General features: G+C 46.7%; 1 protein-coding gene across 5 annotated transcripts in view; it reads left to right on the top strand.

Annotated features, from left to right (window-relative positions):
* Positions 1–23,658, top strand: part of kcnq5b (potassium voltage-gated channel, KQT-like subfamily, member 5b) — a 154,766-nt gene that overhangs the window by 112,315 nt on the left and 18,793 nt on the right. For 3 of the 5 annotated variants that reach the window (XM_061230085.1, XM_061230083.1, XM_061230087.1), the window contains exons 4-11: positions 3,419–3,594; positions 5,336–5,461; positions 9,317–9,427; positions 10,543–10,638; positions 13,192–13,286; positions 15,275–15,301; positions 18,878–18,934; positions 23,278–23,498. In XM_061230085.1, coding sequence (XP_061086069.1) covers positions 3,419–3,594; positions 5,336–5,461; positions 9,317–9,427; positions 10,543–10,638; positions 13,192–13,286; positions 15,275–15,301; positions 18,878–18,934; positions 23,278–23,498 — 909 coding nt within the window. The remainder of the gene's footprint in view (positions 1–3,418; positions 3,595–5,335; positions 5,462–9,316; positions 9,428–10,542; positions 10,639–13,191; positions 13,287–15,274; positions 15,302–18,877; positions 18,935–23,277; positions 23,499–23,658) is intronic. The other 2 variants (XM_061230086.1, XM_061230084.1) reach the window with 1 other exon arrangement.

Here is a 23,658-nt window from a genome sequence, read left to right as displayed (position 1 = left end):
CACACACAAGCCTGTATAACAAACTCATGTTGAATAAGAGTAAGGATGAAGGCCTAGTGCCGAAACGTCAGCACGTCTGCCAATAAAGTGGTGACTCTGTAAAGTAGCAGTGTTGCGCTTTTTCCTTACTTTTTCAAAAGAATAAGAATAAGGAGAAAGTGAGGGAGAGGGACAGAGAGAGAGAGAGATTACCCTCATGCTCAGGGTAGATTTCATACATAGCTATACACCCATGCATGCAGGCCCAGTGTAGGTGTATGTTTTCCAGAGGTGACTGTTGATGTCCTTATTGGGCATAGTTTATGTAGTCATGGCTTCATAATCCTGCCGGGACTGTAAGCAGCTTACCCCATCTCCGGCCTAAGCACCTCCACTCACTTTTTCCATTGGTGTGTTCCGTAACAGGAAGCCAGGCGACGTAATGACCTCTCGTCCACCTGCGTAACTACACTCTTCACACGTATTTACTCTTACTGTACCCACTAAAGCGCACTCTGTCCCTACTGCACTCATCGCTCCTCATAAACTCGTAAATTTATCCCCCAAATTTTCAGGTGCTTCACTTGTCTTTGTGTGCTGCCGCCCCCCCCCCCCAGCCTCCCCTCTGCTCCCAGTTGTTCCGCAGAAGCGTTTCGAGGGGGTGCCGTCTCATTATAAAAGAGAAATGCCAGGTGTTTAACGTTAACAAGGTTTGGGCGCACTGTTTTGGAGACCCCGTGCGTGGCGCGGGAGGCTGTCAGCGGGACGGAGACGTTGTGCGTAATTGTGATGAAACGCAGCGCAGTGTGGGGACCGTGCGCGGGAGCGTTAACGCAGCTCGCCCGGGCTGATCGATGGCTCTGGCAGCGAGACGGATGACGACTGGTTACGGAGCTTTGACGCAAGATGCTTATTGTGTGCGTTCCCGGGCGCCTGAGTGCCTGTTCAGAAACCCACCGCCAAAAAATCTATCCGTCTGTTCGACCAATTTCCCGTGCTGTTTTGTTCTGTGAGACGGAAGGAAATGAGTGTGATGAGCAGCAAGTCTGAGCTGTTCGGTACATCGCAGGTGTGGGTAAATATCCACGGCCCTGCATTCGGTTCTGCTTTAATTCCCTTCCCTTGCTCTCTTCCCTGGAGTCAGCTGTTTTGTGACACATTTTTGTGACTTGCGACTTCCTCTGTAAGGAGAGGAACGAGCTGGAATGGAACTGAATGACCCTCCACTCTCAGCGTGGAGCATTGCATTGTGGGACACCTTTTTTGTACACTTAGAGGAAGGGAGGAAAGTCTAGGGATTGAGGGAATGTGATTGCTCCATCTTCTTTCATAAACAGGAACTGAACGCCACTGGGTATGGCTGCCATATTTCATCCTGGAACTTATTTTTATTTTTAGTCTGCTTCATGCTACTGTTGAAATAGCCATGGCATTTAATATACATTGGGCCAGATTTACGTACATGAAGCTTGCAGAGCAAAATGCGGCTTGCCTTGCGTGTTCAGTAGCCTTGCGTGTTTAGTACCCTTGTGTGTTTAGTGGCCTTGCATGTTCAGTAGCCTTGTTTGTTTAGTAGCCTTGTGTGTTTAGTGGCCTTGCGTGTTCGGTAATCTTGTGTGTTTACTAGCCTTGCGTTTTCTGTAGCCTTGTGTGTTCAGCAGTTTTGCATGTTCTTCAGCCCTGTGTGTTCGGCACCCTTGCTGAGTTCATGAGCTGGAGTGATTCGCTGTGTCTCTTGCCGTGTTGCGGCTTGGCCACAGATCCCCTTGGAGAAGGATTACAGGCACGACATTGTTCTCACACCCACAGAAAAATAAATAAAGAAACGAAAGAACTTAATATGTTACCAAAAAAGTCAAATATTTAGTTTTGAATTTCAGATAATGCAATGTGAGAAGAAGACAAAAGTTTGATCCAGGCAACATAAGAAAACGATAATATTATTCCCATGTTGGAATAAGCCAGAGATCTTAAGTTGTTTGTGTATTTTTGAGGGTTCAATATTATTTTGCAGAGGAAGTGGGTTCTTTTTAAACTTCCTCTGTCCTCTGTGATATTTGAAATGGGTATCTATCTAATTATTCCACCATCACACCAGGGATGTTTTCTTAACTGGTCTCCAGCAGAAATAGGAAAACAGTTTTTGGTGGCTTTGGTTTCTCTCCAGAGTCTCCCGTTTGGTAGTGAAATTACCCCTCTGGTTAAGCCCTGCGTTTTTGCGTGTCTGCTTGAGGCAAGAGACAGAGAGTCAAGAGAGAGAGGCCAAAGAGAGAGAGGCCAAAGCCTGCTCCAGATTGACAAAGATTCTGCAGACAAGACTGCTTTTGAACATTTTCTTAACAAACTATGCTCAATGCAAAATAGTGACTTTTGCAAAATCTTCTGGTTACTTCTGTAGCCTCAGAGAAGCCATGCCTTGATCTAAGAAGAAGTACGGTGTGGTTGATCGACTACTCAGTAATTGTTATGGAAAGATTAATTTACACTTGAAGCTGTAATTTTGGTGTGGATGTTGTCATGATGAACTCATAATTTATCAGTTTTCATCAACATTAAGGCTTCACCACATACTCTAGTACCCTAGTCTTGTCTAATCAGCTGTCACAGTTTTGATCTGAAGCGTAACGGTCTTTGAGGGTGTCGTAAAGTGCCGGACTCAAAGTGCGTCACAGGTGTCTTCCGTGCATTTTTCCAGCTGTTCATCCAGTGCTGCGTGGAATTCTGTTAATTGTCCCTGCGGTATTCAGTGACTGCAGGAAATTATACTCACACACTTCACGGTGCACTGCACTCTCACAAAAACTAAACGTCTGCCAAACTACACAGTACCCATCAGCAGACACTGATGAATATCATTTACCTCCAGCTTGGGTCATTAGCAGGAGTTCTCCTCTCCTGAGCTCTGGCATGTCATTAGTATGCCATGCATATATAGTAAAATGGCCAGTGCTAATTCAGCTCTAATGGAGTACATGCAGTGAGCATATAATTCATTGGACAGTGACACATTTTCTTGACTCTGTACTGTGAACACGAGTTTGAAAGGAATAAATAACAGTGAGGTTGAAGTGAAGACTGTCAGCTTTAATTTGAGGGTATGTCCATCAATATCAGATGAACTGTATAGAAATGACAGCACCTTTTGTACATGGTCCTCCCATTTGTTGAATTGGCGTCACAGATGTGTTTTCGTTAGGCAGGTGTATTCATTTATGTCACCAGTGAATGCAGAAGAGAGCTGTTGATGTCTATTCGAGACTTTGCGATTGCCTTTGGAGATGGGAGGAATTCAGTGAGACCACGATGTAATCACTTCCTTTAATTGGTCAACAAAAACCTGGGCAAAAGTGAACGCTGAGGGTGTTGAGTTTTTAATGTTATGTAAACTGAATTTCGTAAGCGTCACCTAACCTGAGTGTTCTTTCCTGTCCAATCACAGACATCATAGTGCTCATCGCCTCGGTTGCCGTGGTGTCCGCCGGTAGCCAGGGCAACATCTTCGCCACGTCGGCGCTGCGCAGCCTGCGCTTCCTGCAGATCCTGCGCATGGTGCGCATGGACCGCCGCGGCGGGACCTGGAAGCTGCTGGGCTCCGTGGTCTACGCGCACAGCAAGGTACGACCGCGCGGTCACGCGCAAAGGGTGATCTCACCCTCCGCCAATACGGTCAGAGAGACGTCTCACCCTCCACCGATACGGCCAGAGAGACGTCTCACCCTCCACCGATACGATCAGAGAGACATCTCACCTCGACCATACCATCACATCAGAGAGACCATACAGTCAGAGAGACGTCTCACCTCGACCATTACGATCAGAGACATCTCACCTTGACCATACCATCACATCAGAGAGACCATACAGTCAGAGAGACGTCTCACCTCGACCATTACAGTCAGAGAGACGTCTCACCTCGACCAATACGGTCAGAGAGACATCTCACCTTGACCGTACCATCAGAGAGACAACTCACTTTTGACCACGTGGTAAAAAAGGCATCTCATATTGACCGTATGGTCAGAGAGACACCTTGACCATGCACAAACACACAATGAACATATTCAACTCTGGCTACATGATATGTGTGATAGGGTGCCTTGTCCCAACACTGACATTGCGACTGTCTGACAGGCCCAAAATTGGATTGAAAAAACATCAAAATTTACAAACTACGTTTGTCATAGATTAACCTGTTTTATCGTGACGTTACAAAACTGTCCCGGGTTCTGTCCCCTGTTGCTAATTCAGACTAAGACTAGCGTGACCGCGGTGGTCATGTTTATCTGGAATGTGGGAGAGATGCCTTTGTGGATTGTGCGTCTGCTGTTCTTGCGACTCTAAAGCTTCTCTCGACCTCATCAGTTTTGTGTTTTGGGGATAATGACTTTGGCATAGCACCAGGATGTTCTGACCTGTCCTCCCCGGGCTGCCTTGGTACATGAACGAAGAGGAGGAGGTCAATGAGGAAGCTTTTTCGGCGGATGTGCATATTATTATTTATCCCCCCTAGCCAGACACTAATCTCCGTTTTAATTCTTGGATCAGGGAGGACATGTTCAAATAACCGTAGTTTGAAGCATTGAGCCTAGGACTGACTTCCTCTTAGTATGAAGTGGTGAATTACAAGGTGTGACATATCCATCCACACTGCGAACAACACGACCCGCCCTGGTTTTAGGCACAGCGAACAGCACGTCCCTCCCTGGTTTTAGGCACAGCGAACAGCACGTCCTGCCCTGGTTTTAGGCCACACAGCGAGCAACACGTCCCTCCCTGCTTTTAGGCCACACAGCGAGCAACACGTCCCTCCCTGGTTTTAGGCACAGCGAACACCACGTCCCTCCCTGGTTTTAGGCCACACAGCGAGCAACACGTCCCTCCCTGGTTTTAGGCCCGCATGAGTCCGTGAGAAGGGAGCAGTGGCACAGCCAGACCGCACGCCTCCCTGTGGCTGAGTGAAACCCCATTAGTGGCTCCGCTGTGGTGCACGGGGATTACTGCTGGGATAGCGTGACCTGGCTCGACGGCCCCTTTCCCCATCACGCCACCTGGCTTCCTTCTGCAGTCTGTTCCCCTGTCCCCTCGCTGTACCAGCTCTGTAAACACTGCAAAAAATGACTGTCCTGTAATAAGACTTACTGTAAGATCTCATTTTGTTTCTTGGTAAAGAATTAGCTTGTTTTAAGTTAATGCGACAAGGGAATGACAACTGTCTTACCTCATTGGCAAGATCTTTATTTTATTTAGTAAAAAACTGGAGTGATGTTGTTGTGATGGTCACAGTGGCGGTCGTAACAATAGCGACCCGTTTCTGTGTGTGTGTGTGTGTGTGTGTGTGTGTGTCGTCTTGTTGCAGGAGCTGGTCACCGCCTGGTATATTGGCTTCCTGGTTCTCATCTTCTCCTCCTTTCTGGTCTACCTTGTGGAGAAAGAGTTCAACACAGAGTTCGCCACGTACGCCGATGCACTGTGGTGGGGCACGGTGAGTCACTTCCCACAATGCACTCCGACCCTGCTGAAAAAAAAAGTTAGGTTTTGAAACAGCTGGCAGCTGGTTGACCATCTCAGACCAGCTCCATACTCAACATGGTTTGATCAGCTCAAGCTATGTTTTATAACAGCTGGCAGCTGGTTGACCATCTCAGACCAGCTCCATACTCAACATGGTTTGATCAGCTCAAGCTATGTTTTGAAATAGCTGGCAGCTGGTTGACCAGCTCAGACCAGCTCCATACTCAACATGGTTTGATCAGCTCAAGTTATGTTTTGAAACAGCCGGTAATTGGGTCATTGCTGGATTTTACACCAGGGAGCACTTCCCTCAGGAGGGCTGATAGTGGCGTGAGATGAGTCTACCATCAACATTTCCAAATATTTATATGGATGCTCCCTTACCGTGTTCATTAATTTTTCCATACATCGTGTGCAGAGAGGAACGGCCGGTCCTGCTTTCCGTCCCCCGGGAAACACAAAAACAAAGTGCCCAGCACTCCCTGGCATTCCACACAGAACAGAAAATACAGACATACCCATAAAGATACTCACCTCTCCCTCTCTCTCTCTCTCTCTCTCTCGCTCTCTCTCTCTTTCCATCTTCCTGCTGATTGTGGCGGTCTTAAATCAGACTGTTTGTCTTTCCATGGTTACCTTTCAGCCGTAGTATTCTGGTGCTGATGGGCTAATGTTTTGGCAGGTTTAGACATTTTTTTTACAAACCCTTGCCTGGGCCTTGTTCACATCACTTTGACAGTGAAGGCTTGCTCTCATGCAGGTGCACAGCACATAGTGTATGGATACATACTGTAGGTAGAAGGTCGACAGTTTAAGAAACCTGTTTTCCCTTTTAAGGATAGCATTTTGACCTTGTGTGGGTTTACAGTGGAAAACTGCGCTGACCCTGGCCCAGACTTTGATGGAAACGCCCCCACACGGTGAAGCTTCTTGTGTGGGATAACCCACAACACTTTCTGATCTCCAGTGACCTGTGATTTGTCTTTCCCAGAGTTCTCTGTGTTTGACCAGGAAAATTACTAGAACTGCGGCAATTACGAAACCCGGCCAAGCCCAAACCTTAGTTTACAGGAATGCTGAATTAGAGCGTGGTGAACTAAAATAATTATCGAATTTAGAACCGCAGAAGCAAAACGTTTGTTGACAAGAAATGTGAAAGTGTCTCGCTTTCAGAGCTGCCTGGAAGCCTTGTCCGTAGGGTGCATTGTGTACACGCTGGCCAGAACAATGGGATTGTTCCCTCTCTTCCTCCTTATGATTCTTTGAAATTATGACTTCCAGACTGATTGAGAGACTAAGCATCAGATAACATCTCACCACAGCTGACTTTGAATGGCTTTGTGATTTACAAATGCACTAAAGAATTTATGATGGTTTTTTTCACTGCCTAGACAGCATTTTTTATAAATGTCAGTGGAAGCAAAAAAAACAGAGGCTCATTTGTTATAAATTTATTGAACAATTTTATTCTTAACAGTTATTTTCATTAACTATTGACAGTGGCAAATTTTCAAAAACGGTAAATGGTTGGCATTTATATAGCGCCTTCATCAAAAGTGCTGTACAATTGATGCTTCTCATTCACCCATTCATACACACACTCACACACTGACGGCGATTGGCTGCCATGCAAGGTGCCGACCAGCTCGTCAGGAGCATTTGGGGGTTAGGTGTCTTGCTCAGGTACACTTCGACACAGCCCGGGCGGGGGGATCAAACTGGCAACCCTCCGACTGCCAGACGACTGCTCTTACTGCTTGAGCCATGTCGCCCCAAAGAAACTTTGCTTAACTTTTATTTGCTTATTGTATATGTATGTTTGACCAAATAAATTAATACATATTGATGATAGCAGATTTAGTGAAAGATTTGAGATTTTATTGTGAATATAATTAGAATCGTTGATAGTAATATAATAATACGTAATAAGACAAAGTTAAGTATTTTTGTCACACATCACACACCCAGTCAGGCCAAATAAATAAAATGTTCACCAGAGAAACAGCCCTTCTGAAGTCATTAATCAAGGTGTCCACTGAGCGAAATGATTAAATCAGTTCATCAGCTGGACTCATTTCCTGTCCTCATGACAGTGGGCCAGGTTATTAGACTTTAGACAGGAAATGACATGGGATCAACCAAGGGCAAATGTGGAACACAGCAGAATGGTTACCATGGACATAACCCTAATTACACTCTCAGAAAACAAGAAACGAAAAAGTACCTAAAAAGGTACAATGCTCATCACTTAGCTGGTACCCTTTAGGTACATAAAATTGAGCCATAGGTTTAATAATATATTCGTACCTTTTTACTCGTAAAAGGTACTTACTACCTTTTTCTACCTTTCATCATACATTTGGGAAATGCGTTCTTGTAAATGTACCTCCAGAGTAGCTTTACTTCTGAGAATGTACCATGGATGAACCCTGACGGCCCCATGATCTGTAGGGAGGCCTGTCCTTTATGGTGGTGCCCCCCCCCCCCCCCCCCCCCCACCATATAGGACAGCAGGGGAGCCCATTAAAAACAAACAGTTTTAAGGAAGTCACAGAGATCTCAAATCGGTCGTTGCGGCGAACAGCGCTTCAAGGCTGTCCGGTAATATCATTCCGACAGACCGAACGGTTTTATTAGCGTTGTAAAATTTGCTTTGGCTCGACCCCTGAGTAAGCCCACATCCCAAAGAGCAGGGGACGACTGGCTTTTTTACGAGAGCAGAGAGTGAGGAGAGCCGGCCAAGGGAGCAGTACTTATTTTTATTTTATATTTTTGCGGGGAAGGAGAGGCTTGTATAAAGCTTTGCTTCAACTGTCTGATTGTTTCGTTAAAAAAAAGAAAAAAGAAAGACAAACAAATCAAGCAATTTTCAGGCTGTAATGCCACAGCTAGGCGGTATTTTTAAATACTTTGAGTATCCAGACCGTCTCATTTGGCCATGTGAAATTGAAAATGCAATGGGGGGGGGGGGCTTTGAGACGCAGGTTATGGCGGCGCTGGAGCTGTCTTTGATTAAGGATGGCTATACATTGTTGGTCTCCTCAAGGACTGTTTTTGCAGCCCCTCGATTTAAAGCAGTATCCTGGTGCTGACCATGGACATTCCAGAAGGTTCTTTGCTAAATCATAGACGGATGCTACACCAGTGGGATTGTGGAGAGCGAGGGCATTGGGGTCAGGGGTAATACAGTAGGAATTTACTGGCTCCTTTCTCATATAAAAACCTGAAAGGAGCTTCACCAGTCATTGAGTCAACGGCAACAACCAACAGATCAACGTCGACGATGATTGGTGGATACTTCCTGCCTACGCCTCCCAAGATCTCTGTGAGAATTACCTGGAAGCTGCCAGAAAGTATCCGCCAATCACAAACGGTTTTCTTCTACTGGTCATTACCAGTGATTGATGGAGCGCTCTATGTTTTTTCTGAGAGTGCGTTTCAATCAGGACTACCATGTCCCCTGACTGTGTAACGACCTCTGACTGTGCTCATTAGTGTCAGGCCCTTCTGCTGAGGAGGTATCGTGACCCAGTACAGTGAGTTCAGCAAGCTAACAGCCAACGGCGTCCAGCTTTCCACTTAATAAAGTCCCAATTATCCAGAGTTAGAAAAAGACAGTGTGTGGTCTTCTCTCTGCTTTCCTCTCTCTTCTTCTTCTTCTCTTCCTCCTCCTCTCTCTCTGATTTATATCTTCAAACTGTGGAGAGAAAGCCGGCTTTTTTTGGAGCGCCGTTGCTAACTGCGAAGCGAGCCCTGGTGCTGTGCCTGTTTTTCGGCTTTGAAACCTGGCCTCCCCCCGCCCCCCTCCCCTCCTCTGTGTCCTCAGATCACCCTCACCACCATCGGCTATGGGGACAAGACGCCCCAGACCTGGACAGGCCGGCTCCTCTCGGCGGGGTTCGCCCTCCTGGGCATCTCGTTCTTCGCCCTGCCCGCGGTAAGTGCCTAGCGTCGCTCTTCGCCCGGTTGGCGCGAGACCCACTTTCCTCTTTCCTAATCCTGATAATCTTCATAAAGCCAGCGCTAAGCCGCCTCCTAATGGGCAGGGGACAAAGGTTGTAACGGAGATGTTCAAATCCTGAGAAGAACGGTACCTTTGTACCTCGGAGACTGGTACTAAATCTGTCTTGCTGCTTCTGTGAAAATAAAATGCGTCTTGCTTCAGTAAAAATGAAATAAAAACAGCTATAAATCGATCCTATTTAAAAATATGAGCCGTGTTCATTGCTTTGAATAAGACTGCGTCTGACACCAAAAAATAAAGGGAATACGTTTTATATGCTCACACATTTTTTCCATGATGATAACTACACTGAAACAGTGGATGAACCTAAAATTTTGACATAAAGTTGTTACACCTATAGCTTTTAGTTTTTCTCAACTGAAAAATTATGGGCTCATTCGAATTAACCTACAATTTTTCATTAAATACTGTCTTTTCACTGTATGAAATATACACAGTGCGAATATAGGTTTGAGTCAAGTATTGCGGGATGGACGTATATACAGTGTGTCATTGTCCTCAGCAGTCCTGTTTGATATTTGTGTGACAGTTTGGCGGTGTGTAAATTAAAACCGGTCTGTAAGGGAAGGGTAGGTGACTTCCACAGCGTGTTGCCCGACATGGGACGCTGAGGGTCACTACAGCGGTGTCATAAACCTTAGCGTCCGGCTCCAGACGTACCCTTAGCGTGGGGGTAATTGCCATTTCCGCTCCACTAGCACTGTCCAAGGATCGCTAAAGTGTGTTGTTTTATTTCCGTTCATTTTAGGAATTGCAGTTCTCCAGAATGCTGAGCAGATTTTCACTCCTTTTCTCTTTCTCTGTGTGTTGGGAAACAGATCCATTGAATGACCTTTCACTTTTGTTACAATAATACCTCATGTCTTGTGTAAACAGCGTAAAGTTTTAGAGTAAACCGCGGAAGCGTTCTGAGGGCGGCGATAGAGAAAGTCGAAGCACGGCTTCCCGACCTTCCCGGCCCAGATTCGAGCCTCGCGCTATGCTACCGTCGCCGCCGTGGTAACGTGTGTGTTCTGCTGCGACTGCAGGGAATTCTGGGATCTGGTTTCGCCCTGAAGGTTCAGGAGCAGCACAGGCAGAAGCACTTTGAGAAGAGAAGAAACCCGGCCGCCAGCCTAATCCAGGTAAATGAAGCTCGCCTGTCGCAGGGGAGAGACCTCACAGTTGTACAGCGCTGTATGGCTACTGACTTCGCTTTTTTTTTTTTTCTCAGATCTCTGACAGGCCTTTCGTTTTCTCAAGTATAAACATGTTTTCTTTCTCTCCAGTGCTCTGATTTTGGCGGCGTGTTCAGAGCTGAAGCAGAGGAGTTCAATCAGTCAGTCAGTCAGTCAGTCAGTCAATCAGTCAGTCAGTCAAAGTGTATTCAAAAAGAGCATTTTACAAAGACTTCTGCCACAATATGCTACACAGTATACCCCAGGCCGAAACCCCCAAAATAGCAAGGCTTGTTGAAAGAAAGAGACTGAAGGGGGAGAGGCGATCCGTCTCCGAACAGCTTCCAGGCCGCTTTATCAGTGCAGGCCTGGCCGGAGGGACTCAGGGACACTCTGATTCATACTGTACTGTAGCCTTCACTTTCCATCACAGTCGCCCTGTCTACTTTAATTATTGGTTTGATATTTATGAGGCCTGATCTCCCTGCCTGAGGGTAGTATGCGCTGTAACCACCGGGAGTCATTATACTGTTAGCGTTTCGGTCAGCACATTGACATAATCTGGGCTCGCAACGCAAATCGCTGGCACTCGAATGTAATGTACGTTAATCACTCAGGATGTTTTATATTTCTCAATGTCACACACGCACACACACACATTCACACGCAGACACCCACGCAGACACACAAACACATGCATACACACACGCAGGCACCCACACACATGTACACACACGCACGCACACATGCACACACTCACACGCAGACACCCACGCAGACACACACACACACACACACACCCACGCAGACACACAAACACATGCATATGCACATGCATGCGCGCACACACACACATATGCATATACACAAGCCGGCACATATACTCATGCACACACACATACACACACATATATACACACATGCACACAGAAACGCACCCACATGCCTACACACATGCGCTCATACAAACACACACACAAGCACACACAAACAAACAAACACACAAGCTCAGAATCACTTGAATACACAAACACATACACACATACACACACACACACACACACACACAAGCAAGCTCAGAATCACTTGAATGCACCCTTGCGGTTAAAACCTTGGCAACCTTGCCTTATTTCCATGGCGATATGTCAGGTTAATGCTCATTAGAGTGCACTCAGTCCATGATGTGGGGGTGGGCCAAGGGGTAGGCTGTAAAATGGGGGGGGGGGCACATTTATGAGACAGGAGAAAATAACTTCCTGATTTTATACCCTTTCAATAAGTATTCACATCAGTCAAATTGAACTACATCAATCCCACAACTTATAGTTTAAATACTGTTGTTTTTACAAAAACAAAAACATTTCATATTTGAGCATGTCCCAGGCTGCATTTTAGGAAGAGTTAGGCCACAGAAAATGTACGGTACTCGCCCATAATGTGGGTCGGATGCTGAGAAAGATTGGCAACCAGCTCCAGACCAACTGGGGCCCGATTTCTCTTCCGCCTACAACACCAGACACGCACCGGATACCTCCTCCGCCGCGTTTCTATTTCCCTTTGATTCATCACAGAAAGATTGAAGGAAAGCGAAGAGAAAAAAAGTGGGGTTTTATTTTTTTTTTTTGACAGTTGGAACGTTTCGTTTTGCCGCGTCTGGGGGAGAGGAGAGCGGATGTTGTGGGATTCGGAGTGAGAGTGTCCGGCAGGGCCGAGCGTCACGGTGACGGGCGAGGCCGTCTCGGTCCGGGGCAAAGTGAACGGCCTGCGTCTGGCCCTCGGGGTGCCGGGACAGGGTCGGGCAGGCCTGGCGGTGCCCGGGTGCGGCGGTGGGCCCGTTCCCTTCCCTCGTTCCGTGTGTGATGTGTAATGAGATGGGCCGCTGGAGGTTTCGTTGGGCCTCGTTGTTTCGTGCCACACCCCGTTCGTCTTCATCTCTCCCCCCGATTAAAGGGCGTGTGCTGGAGGAGGCCGTCAGGCTGCGATGGACTGCCTGCGTCCCTGTGTCACGTCCTCTGTCCCCCCAATCTCTCTCCCCCCGCTGTGTTAACCGCGTTTGATTTCAAAGGGTGGAAGGGGTCCCCGGAGTGAGACAACAATCTCAAGCCCTTGTGTGTGTGTGTGTGTACAGTATGTGTGTGTGCGCGTGTGTGTGTGTGCGTGCGTGCGTGTGTGTGTGTGTGTGTGTGTGTGTGTGCGCGTGCGTGGTGCTGGTGACCTCACCGTGTCTCGGTTGTGCCCCTCTGTGTCTCTCCTGGCCCAGGCTGCGTGGCGTTATTACTCCACTGACGGTAGCAGACCGTACCTGAGTGCCACCTGGAGGCACTATGACAGTGTCCTCCCCGTCCTCAGGCATGTATCCTCAGCCAGCGGAAGATACACCTGTGACTTGTACTGTTTTTTTTTTTTACTAATCTGCTTTTCATTTTTTTTCTTTTATCCCTTCTTCCTCTGGCCTTGTTCTCTTTTTTTGTTTTATTTCCTCCTCTCCCATTCCCCTGGTCTGGTGTATTCTGCATGCAGTGTGTTTGGCGTAGTTATGCGGCTGATGAGAATTCGGTTTCCATAGCTACCTGGAAGCCTCATTTGAAGGCGTTGCACACCTGCAGTCCTACAAAGTAGGTACAACTATGGCAGCTGGTGTTGTATTTGGTGTCTGTGTTCCTTTAGCTGTTGTTATCTCCTTTTTCCTGTTAATTGGTACTGTACCTGTATATCTCCCTCTTTAAGTCAACGTACTTAACTCACTTTTCACTGTTCTGGATTCTGTTTTCCTTTGAATATATTCATACATACATTAGTTCATAGTTTTTAATATTGTTTATTATTTTCCAAATGGTTCACAGCCATCAAATGGACCAATATTATCCAGGCTTCTTCACATTACATTAGTTATTTTGCTTATGCTTTTATCCAAAATGACGAAAAGTTGATAAGACTAAGCAGAGACCGATCTCCCCTGGAGCATTGTGGGGTTTGGGGCCCAACAACTGCAGGAATATTATTGTGGCTGCACTGGGGCTTGAACCACTGACCTTCAGGTCCCAGTCATGAACCACGAGGTGATATGCAGAAAGACGTCAGCGCACGCACAAGCTGGTGTGGCAAATCTCTCTGTATCGATTCCAATTACCGAATCGGCCCCGCCATCAAGCCTAAAGTCTCAATCAGCAAGCACCACTCTCTCCTGGAGCTCAGAACAGTAATGGAAAAAAAAGAACTGTCAGTCAGATTGTATCTAGTGAATTGCAGGTTTCTGCAAGGTACTCTGCACCTCCAGAATGGCAGCAGTGACTGAGCCGGCAGGCTGATAAAAGCTATTCATCGCTATTCATTTCCGAGCGGCAGGGACAAAAACATGCCGGTGATTACAGGGAGCCTGGAAATATTGGGCGAGCCATCTGCAGAAACACCAACGTACACACACGCACACACACGCACACACACCAGACACACTCACACATGCACATACACACACACACAAACACATGCACACATGTGCACAGACACCCATACATGCGCATACACTCGCACGCACACCAGACACACGCACACAAGCGCACAGACACACATACACATGTGCACATGTGCACACACACATAAACACATACACAAGCACACACACACACACATCCACACACACACACACAAACACTCACATAAAAGCACACACACACATCCACGCACAAAAAATATGCATGCACATATACATACATGCATACTCTCACACACACATCCACACACACACACACACACACACACAAACACTCACATAAAAGCACACACACACATCCACGCACACACACACAAACACCCAAAAAATATGCATGCACATATACATACATGCATACTCTCACACACACAAGCACACACGCAAACACAAGCACACACGTCCACACACACACACACATACACACACACAAACATACACGTCCACACATATGCAAATACACACGCGCGCACATACAAATTTGACTTCTAACTTCCAACAGGTCATCACTGTTACTGTATGACAGATTAGCCTGAAACAATAGCTCTTAATTTAGAATGTAAAATACAAGGGTGGACCATATGAAAAGTCAGTTATGGGTGACAGAATATTCTAGTTCACAATTTGTTGTCTCTATAGCAACAGCAGTGTCATATAACTTCAGCAGTACAGTATGTCACCCTTAACATCTTGCCTTCTGCAAGTTCAGCCACAGACACTTTTTAAAAATACAAGATATGCACCACCTTAGTCGTAGGTTCCTCTCCTTGCTTTCCTAGTCTGCCTGCATGTGTACTGTGCATTGCTTGCATGTGTGCCTGATGTCTGTGACCAAACCTTGTAGTTGGTCTTGTGGAACTGACAGTACGTCTGTTTCAAGTTGCTTTTTCTCAATGTCTGGCGGTTTGCTTTCGATGCACCCGTTTCTGTGTGTTTGTTTCCACAAAAATGTACATTTTGGGTGTGGCTGACACAGGTGAATGCATTTTTAGTAAGTTCACTGAACAGTTGTGTGTGTGTGTGTGTGTGTGTTGCGTGCGTGTGTGGTAATGTGTGCTTAAAGTAAAGAATTAATCTGTTTAACTTTGTTCCCTTTCTATAACCTGTCGTGTGAAGGAAAGACCAGGGGGAAACCTCTACAAGGTTAGTCTAACTAACTTTTACGAACTCAGTGTGAATGCAAACAGTACGTCATAATAAATGTCTGTATATATTGTTTTTTAAGTTATCACGTGTGTCAAAAATGTTTGTTTTTTGTTTTGATATTAGAAACACGTATACACACGCACTCAAACACACGCTAGCACAAACACACAAACACACACACACACACACACCACTCATATCTACATGCTTTTTCTCACGGTTTTACCTGCTTTTTGCAATCGAGAGAGAACACTGTGACCAGCTGCCCTTCTCCAGCAGTGCCCTTAAAACACAGAGAGAGAGAAAACGAGGGAGGGAGAGAGAGGAGGAAAGAGGAAGAGATACAGAGAGGGATTCATAGAAAGAGAGACCGAGAGAGGTTGAGAGAGAGAGGGGGAGGGCAAGAGAGGAATAGAGAAAGATAGATGCAATAGAGATACACGAGAGAGATTGAGAGAGGGTGGAGCGAGAGAGGGAGAGAGAAAGAGATATATAGAGAGAGAGCATTAGAGAGATATAGAGAGATTGATAGAGATGGGTAGAGTGAGAGAGGTTGAGAGATAGAGAGAGAGATAGAGAGCGAGCCACGGGTGACCTTCTCCAGCTGCGCTCTCCTGAACACACGGAGCCCTGGTCTGTCACTGCTCCTGTCAGACAGGACTGAGCAGGCGGCTGTGGAGATGATGTGTTTTTTCCATCTGGGCTTATTTATATTGCTCATTAAACCACCCCCCTCCCTCCCCCTCGCCCCAGTCACTGCACATGCACAGACTGCCAGAGCCCTTTCACAACCAGACCTGAGCCACACATCAGAGGCCGTCAGTCAGCCGTTCTGCCCTGCTGCAGCTGTCTCTGCACTCTCTCTCTGTCTCTCTCACACTCACCTTCTCTCTTTCACCCTCTCTCTCTGTCTCTCTCACACACACCCTCTCTCTCTTACCCTCTCTCTCTCTCACGCTCACCCTCTCTGTCTCTCTCACACTCACCCTCTCTCTCACCTTCTCTCTTACACTCTCTCTTTCTGTCTCTCTCACACTCACCCTCTCTCTCTTACCCTCTCTCTCTCTCACACTTACCCTCTCTGTCTCTCTCACACTCACCCTCTCTCTCACCCTCTCTCTCTTACCCTCTCTCTCTCACACACTTACCCTCTCTGTCTCTCTCACACTCACACTCTCTCTCACCTTCTCTCTCTCTCTCACACTCACCCTCTCTGTCTCTCTCACACTCACCCTCTCTCACCTTCTCTCTCTTACACTCTCTCTCACACACACCCTCTCTCTCACCTTCTCTCTCTTACACTCTCTCTCACACACACCCTCTCACCCTCTCTGTCTCTCTCACACTCACCCTCTCTCTCACCTTCTCTCTCTTACACTCTCTCTCTCTCAACCTCACTCTCTGTCTCAACCCTCTCTCTTACACTCTCTCTCTCACACTCACCCTCTCTCACCTTCTCTCTCTTACACTCTCTCTCACACACACCCTCTCTCTCTCACCCTCTCTGTCTCTCTCACACTCACCCTCTCTCTCACCTTCTCTCTCTTACACTCTCTCTCTCAACCTCACTCTCTGTCTCAACCCTCTCTCTTACTCTCTCTCTCTGTCTCACCCGCTCTCTCAGAGACAGATACAGTACAGTACAGGTATATAATGCGTTTGAAAAAGAGGCAAGCAGACCTACGTTTCATGCAGTATTACTGGAACATACATTTGAAATTCCGCCCTTCCTTGCATGTGTCACACAGAGCGTGACCCCAAGCCTAGTTCTTGGGCACCAGGCATTATAAGAACGGCTGTATAAGTCCAGTCCTGCTCTTTACTCGAGTGATATAAATATCCATTCTGTTCCATCTCCTAAGCGCGCTGCGATTGGTCTGTCAAAAGCGTCTGTCTGGGAGAAATGGAGTTCTCGAGTCCATTGAGTTCAAAAAGAAAGAAATTACGTTGATTAAGCCCATTTCCCCCCCCCCCCCCGCTTATTTCAATTAGCTGTGAAATTGCGATTGCGTGGTCTCCGGCTGACATTTACAAAGGACAAACACATAAAAAGAGGGGGGGGGGGGGGGTGAAAAACCAGAAGAGAGCTTTTTTCTTTTCTTTCTTTTCGTTTTTCAATGTTACGTAACGGTGGTAAATTAGTGGCCCCTGAGAACGGGCGTAAGACAGCCGGGAAGGCTGCGGGCTACAGGCTGTTTCTCCGAGCCCGGCTCCATACTGCCCCCTCTTCCTTTTCCGGCAAACAATACCAAAATCAGGACAGGAAATGAGTCTGCGCATGCTCGATTTGAGCCCGGAAGATGGAGGGACAGAACCTGATGACTGAAGAGCCGGTCTGTAGAACCTCACTGGCTGGCAGTCGCCACGGCGTCAGCTGTGAAAAGCACTCTGAAAGCCGATTGGATCAGAACGTAGTGCGTTATATTGCATTATCTATGTCTTCAGCGGTGGCCTGGGCCCAGGGAGAATTAGATCACGGTTGTTTCTTATCCATTTATTCATACTCCTTGTTAGATTTACCATAGCAAAAGAGCCAATTATCTCGCTTCTGCAGTGGGTTAAGAGCCTATAAGGATTGTGGTCATTTGAAGACTTGAGCTTTTTTCCCCCAAATGATTTGCTGAACCCAGGGGGCCTGTACTGTACGTCAAACAGCTATCCTCCATTGCAAAGCACGGCAACAGCTGAACGAGCCGCAGCAACCTTCATCCAACCTCCATTGGCCTTCGGTGCTCTTTACAATAATGCACTGAAGCTCATTTTCATACCAACCGGGGCATGCACGGTAAAGTGTGTAGCACAGGTACTCATGGGGAATGGAGTGTGTAGCACAGGGAATCCTGGGAAATGGAGTGTGTAGCACAGGGACTCCTGGGAAATGGAGTGTGTAGCACAGGGACTCCTGGGAAATGGAGTGTGTAGCACAGGGACTCATGGGAAGCAGAGTGTGTAGCACAGGGACTCATGGGAAATGGAGTGTGTAGCACAGGGACTCATGGGAAATGGAGTGTGTAGCACAGGGACTCATGGGAAACAGATTGTGTTGCACAGGGACTCACATCATCAGTTAATTTCATCTCTTGCTCATAAAACTAATGGAACCCTCACTGACCTGATCCAAAGAGTAAATTGCATCTGTCTGAGTGTGTGTGTGTGTGTGTGTGTGTGTGTGTGTGTGTGTGTATGTGTGAGTGTGTGTCTGAGTGTGTGTGTGTGTGTGTGAGTGTGTGAGAGAGAGAGAGAGAGAGAGAGAGTGAGAGAGAGAGTATGCAGTATGTACACAAGTGCGCATGTGTTGGAGTAGCATCAATATTTAATGAAGCGCCAGTCAAAAGATTTCCCATTTTATCTTGCTTCACTGCACTGCTTATCAAACTGTGAAAACAAACCTCTGGTGAACATGTGCAGGCAAATTAGCAATATTGATATCAGCGGATGAATCGTCAAACAGGTTTGTGTCAACAGGACAGCGATTCCATTTCTAAAATATCACTGCTGCTTACACAGGAAATGGCTCTTCTTCTTCTTCGTTGGTGAAATAACACATGACAATCTATTTCCCCTCATTCCTAGTAAGGTTCTTAGTAATAAACAGAAGCTCTTCAGGAGGTATACCACACGGAAACATAGGTACCCAGCACCCCCTTAAGTCATATGATCTTTGGGAATGCTGACTAATCATAGGTGCATGGACTAAAATGTATGTCTCTGACCGCATTGGCATCCTCCTCCTCTTGATTCAGGGGGCGTCTAATTGTAAGACGAAAATGTGGAGATGGTGAGTCTGGTGGCCTGCTTGCACTAAGAACTACTGCATAGAAAACTATTCAAGCAATGTTACTCAATAGGTCTGGTCATGTACGCTGTGTTTTGTCATGTATAGTAGTCAGTGCATACACTTTTATATACAAATATATACATATATACATATACTTGCTTGTGTTTATGTAACATAAGCTCAAAAGGCGTCAGAAAATTCCAAAGGTGATCTAAAATAAGATAATAACACAAATCTTGCAGTTGCTTAATGACCTTAATGACCTTGAAATACAGTGGCTGTATAACATGGAAATTATGTTTAAAAAAAAAAAAAAAAAAACCTGACGACTATTCCCCAGTTTTCTCAAAGAAGCAACTTGATTGTTTGAACAAAAATCTGAACCACCTCACAGCAAGTGACACCAGCCAGTAAAGAGTATGACTCAGACAGCACTTGTGCATCAAAATGCAATATGCTGAAGGGATATTAAAATAAAACATGTTGTCAAGGTCCTCAAAATATTGGCAAATATATAAACACTTGCCACTGAAACAATGCAATACAGTTTAATGCACTGCTGTTACCTATATTTTAAATATCCACGTACTGTATTCACAGTTTATAGCCATAATTTGTTTCTGTAAGGGCGGCCTGTAGTGTAGTGGTTAAGGTAAATGACTGAGACACGCAAGGTCAGTGCTTCTAATCCTGGTGTAGCCACAATAAGATCCGCACAGCCATTGGGCCCTTGAGCAAGGCCCTTAACCCTGCATTGCTCCAGGGGAGGATTGTCTCCTGCTTAGTCTAATCAACTGTACGTTGCTCTGGATAAGAGCGTCTGCCAAATGGCAGTAATGTAATGTAATGTAATATAGATCCGGTTTTCTTTTCAACAACACAATGTAATGTCTACGGTTATACTGCTACACGCCTGCCCCTGGGTGTGTTGTACTCAGGAAGCTATAGTCTCAGTGCAGATGCTCTTAGTGCAAGTAGCCCGTTTGTTCGCTGCCTGTTGCCTGACTGTTTGGCAAACAAAGACCCGGACGCGTCCTGCCCTTCAGGTCCTTCTGCATGAGGTCTCTGTGCCGCATGACTACTGACGCACGTCTCGGTGTATTGGAGCCAGTGACAGATCGCTTCTTTAATACGGGCTATTCCCCGCCTATATACGCCTGCCGAGCTTCCCGCGATCGATATTACCGACTGAGTACGGTCCAGTGGCCCGGTGGAATTCTGGTCACGTCCTGCCTAGTGTCCAGTTGAACAGATGAAACTGGCGACGCGTACTGGAGAAAATGAAATGTAGCATTTTAATATTGTTAAAACAATAAGTCACAAAGCTGGGTGTTCCCCTTTTCTCTCTCGTAGTGTGGTTTTTACGTGGGAAGTTAAGTCCAAGGGGTCTATACTGTGGCCAAGATTGACCATGGAATGTGGTACCCCTTTGTGGTCATGAATAGTTGTTGTCGGGAAGTGCTTTTTACATGAACTTGCAAAACAACCAGTGTTGAAAATGGGCAGTATTATGATCAGCGCCAATATAAATATATTTAAATGATAACAGTATTTATCAGTACTTATTTATCTTAACTCGTATCTAGTATTATATTTTCGTTTTTTATTATTAAAAATATTTCAGTCATTCATAATAATAATAATACTTACATTACTTGATATTATGAATGATACTTATACAGCATATTATTTTTGTACAAGACAATTCAAAGCCCTTTCCAAAGTAGAACAGCAATAACGAGGAAAACTATGAAGGAAAGGCAGGTGAAAATACCTGCAAATGAGATGCACAGATAGGACCGTAGGGGGCAGGGCCCTCAGGAAAGGCCAGGTGTTCTGTGTGCAGGTAACGAGTAAAGCTTGATTTATACTTCTGCGTCGATTGTACATGGAGGCTACGACTTTGCCTACACGTAGCCGCGTTCCCTACGGTGTAGCCCAGGGGTCGGCAACCCTGGTCTTGGAGAGCCGCAGGGTGTGCTGGCTTTCGTCTCCACCTTAAAAATAAGCAACCGATTCAGACCCAAGAAACCAGGTGAGGTGAGTTAACCGTGCAATCAATGGCTTTCATTGATCAATTAATGCCAAGTAACAACGAAAGCCGGCACACCCTGCGGCTCTCCAGGACCAGGGTTGCCGACCCCTGGTGTAGCCTGACGCGCGCCTTCCCAGAAATGTAACTACGCGTTGCGGCGATGCGGACCGCAAGAACTGTGATTGGTCCGCTTGGTAGCATTGCATTTCCGGCTGCTCCGCCATTGGTCAGTTTCAGTCGCCTGTGCTGTGTCCAAAATCGAAATCAGTAGACTTGATGCCTCGTTGCCTGATTAGTAATCTGTCCTTCAAAAAAAGGCGACGTCGGAGGTGTTTTCACAGCACACAATTGAGAAGCACTTTGATGGCAGAAAGGTGTCTGAGTGAAAGTAAAGTGATTTCGTGAATCGTAATTACAAGCAATTTAGCTGGCTGGCTCAAAGAGGCTTAAACATCACGTGTGTTATTTCAGTGTGTTAAGCAATTAAAATGTTGTTTAAAAAGTAAAACTAAAAAACTTTGTGAACTCCGCCGCTGTTTTCAGCCGCCATTAATTTAACAGAATTAAAATACATACAGTTAATCGCAAATGATTATGGGATATAATGACAATGAAAAGCCGGTGTAATTGCAGGGAGACACAACACGGGGCGGTCAGTAAGGTAGTGGTAAAGGAACATGACTGGGACCCGCAAGGTCGGTGGTTCGATCCCCGGTGTAGCCACAATAAGACCCACACAGCCAGTGCGCCATTGAGCAAGGCCCTTAACCCTGCATCGCTCCACGGAGGATTGTCTGGATAAGAGCATCTGCCAAATGCCATTAATGTAATGTAATGTAACACACCAATGCACAAGTATAAATGCTCTCAACAGTGTAGGGTACTGGTATAGGCTACTCCGTAGACTCGATGCAGAAGTATAAATCAGGCTTTAGGCCCCTCCCTACTCTCTCCTGTCTGCTCCACATCGACCCCCCCTCCCACCCCCCTCCACCCTCCCCTGCATGAGGCTGTGGTGAAGCCCATCCACACCGGCACCCGCATCATCCCTGCATGCGCCCCGTCACGCTCCCGGACCCCGACCTGTCGCTCCCCACTCGTCCCGGGCTCCCGGTAACCCTCCAGCTCCCCTCCGGGGCCTTGTTACTCGCTCCGTCCGTTTCGGGAAAACGGTCACCGAAGCGCTGAGTCACCGCGAAGGAGTCGCAGAGCGCCTGGCTTGAGCGTACTGCCTGTGTCACCGCATCCGGTAACACTTTACTTTACAGCCCGTTGGTTACACAGTACTTACCGGGTAAGTGCTCAGCTACTTGTGTAATTATTGGGGAAGTACTTTCATTTCACTGGTAAGAACTATAAAACACAGTCAGTAAGTGTGAAATGTAAGTACTATATGAGTACTTATCTCATAGTAATTACCTCTGATTCAAAATAGCTGCCTGATAAGTTCCTGATATTTACCCAGTAAGTACTACAGTATGTAATTAATGGGCTGTAAAATAAAGCGTTACCCAGCATCCCCTGCACCCCTGCTGCAATGCATGCTGGTCTCAGATGGTCATCTACCCTCCCTGTCAGTCCATCCCTAACATGTACATTGGACGCTTATGCAGGTCTATGGTGTACATTATAATCAAGGGCAAGGAGAGAAGACATTCATTTGTTAATAATGAAATGACAGAATTATTTGTTTTATTCAAACCTCTCAGGATCTAAATAAAGTGAATATCTTTGCTCCCTGGAGTACAGTGGCGATGTACAATATGTAGATCAGTCCTATTTACAATAAGCATGTCTCTCTTACTTTGGGTTGTGTTTGAGGAGATTAAACATATTCACTCTGAAACTGTTGGGTGTATAGTTGGATGTAGTGTATAGTGACTCTCTCTCTTTCCCTATCTCTCCCCCTCTCTCTACCCCTCTTTCTCTCTCTATCTCTCTCCCTCTCCCCCCACCTCTATATCTCTCTCCCTATCTCTCTCACCCTGCCCCCTTCTCTCTCCCCCTCCCTCTCTCTCTCTCCCCTCTCCCTCCCTCTCTCTCTCTCCCCCTCTCTCTGTCTTTCTCCTCCCCTCTCCCTCCCTCTTTCTCTCCCCCCCCTCCCTCTCTCTCCCTCTCTCTCTCTCCTTCCCTCCCTCCCTCCCTCTCTCCCTGGCGCAGTCAGAAGCTGAGCTTTAAGGAGCGTGTGCGGATGGCGAGCCCGCGGGGGCAGAGCATAAAGAGCCGGCAGACGTCGGTGACGGACCGGCGCTCTCCGGGCGCGGAGATCAGCGCAGAGGGCACCAGCCCCGCCAAGGTGCAGAAGAGCTGGAGCTTCAATGACCGCACCCGCTTCCGCCCCTCGCTCCGCCTCAAGAGCCAATCACGCGCCACCCCTGACGGTGAGGCACGCCCACACATCCTCTCATTGGCTAATAAGCTGATTACCCTACTTTGTATAAAACACAAGGGTCCACCACTTTTGCTGTTACAATATTTTAAAAAATTAAGTCTGTTCTTAACCGGCTTTATGTGGGCATTTAGTCCTTTTGCCATGTACAG

Source organism: Conger conger, chromosome 2 (assembly GCF_963514075.1).
Source record: "Conger conger chromosome 2, fConCon1.1, whole genome shotgun sequence".
NCBI lineage: Eukaryota > Metazoa > Chordata > Actinopteri > Anguilliformes > Congridae > Conger > Conger conger.
This window is presented reverse-complemented; position numbering and strand designations above follow the sequence as displayed.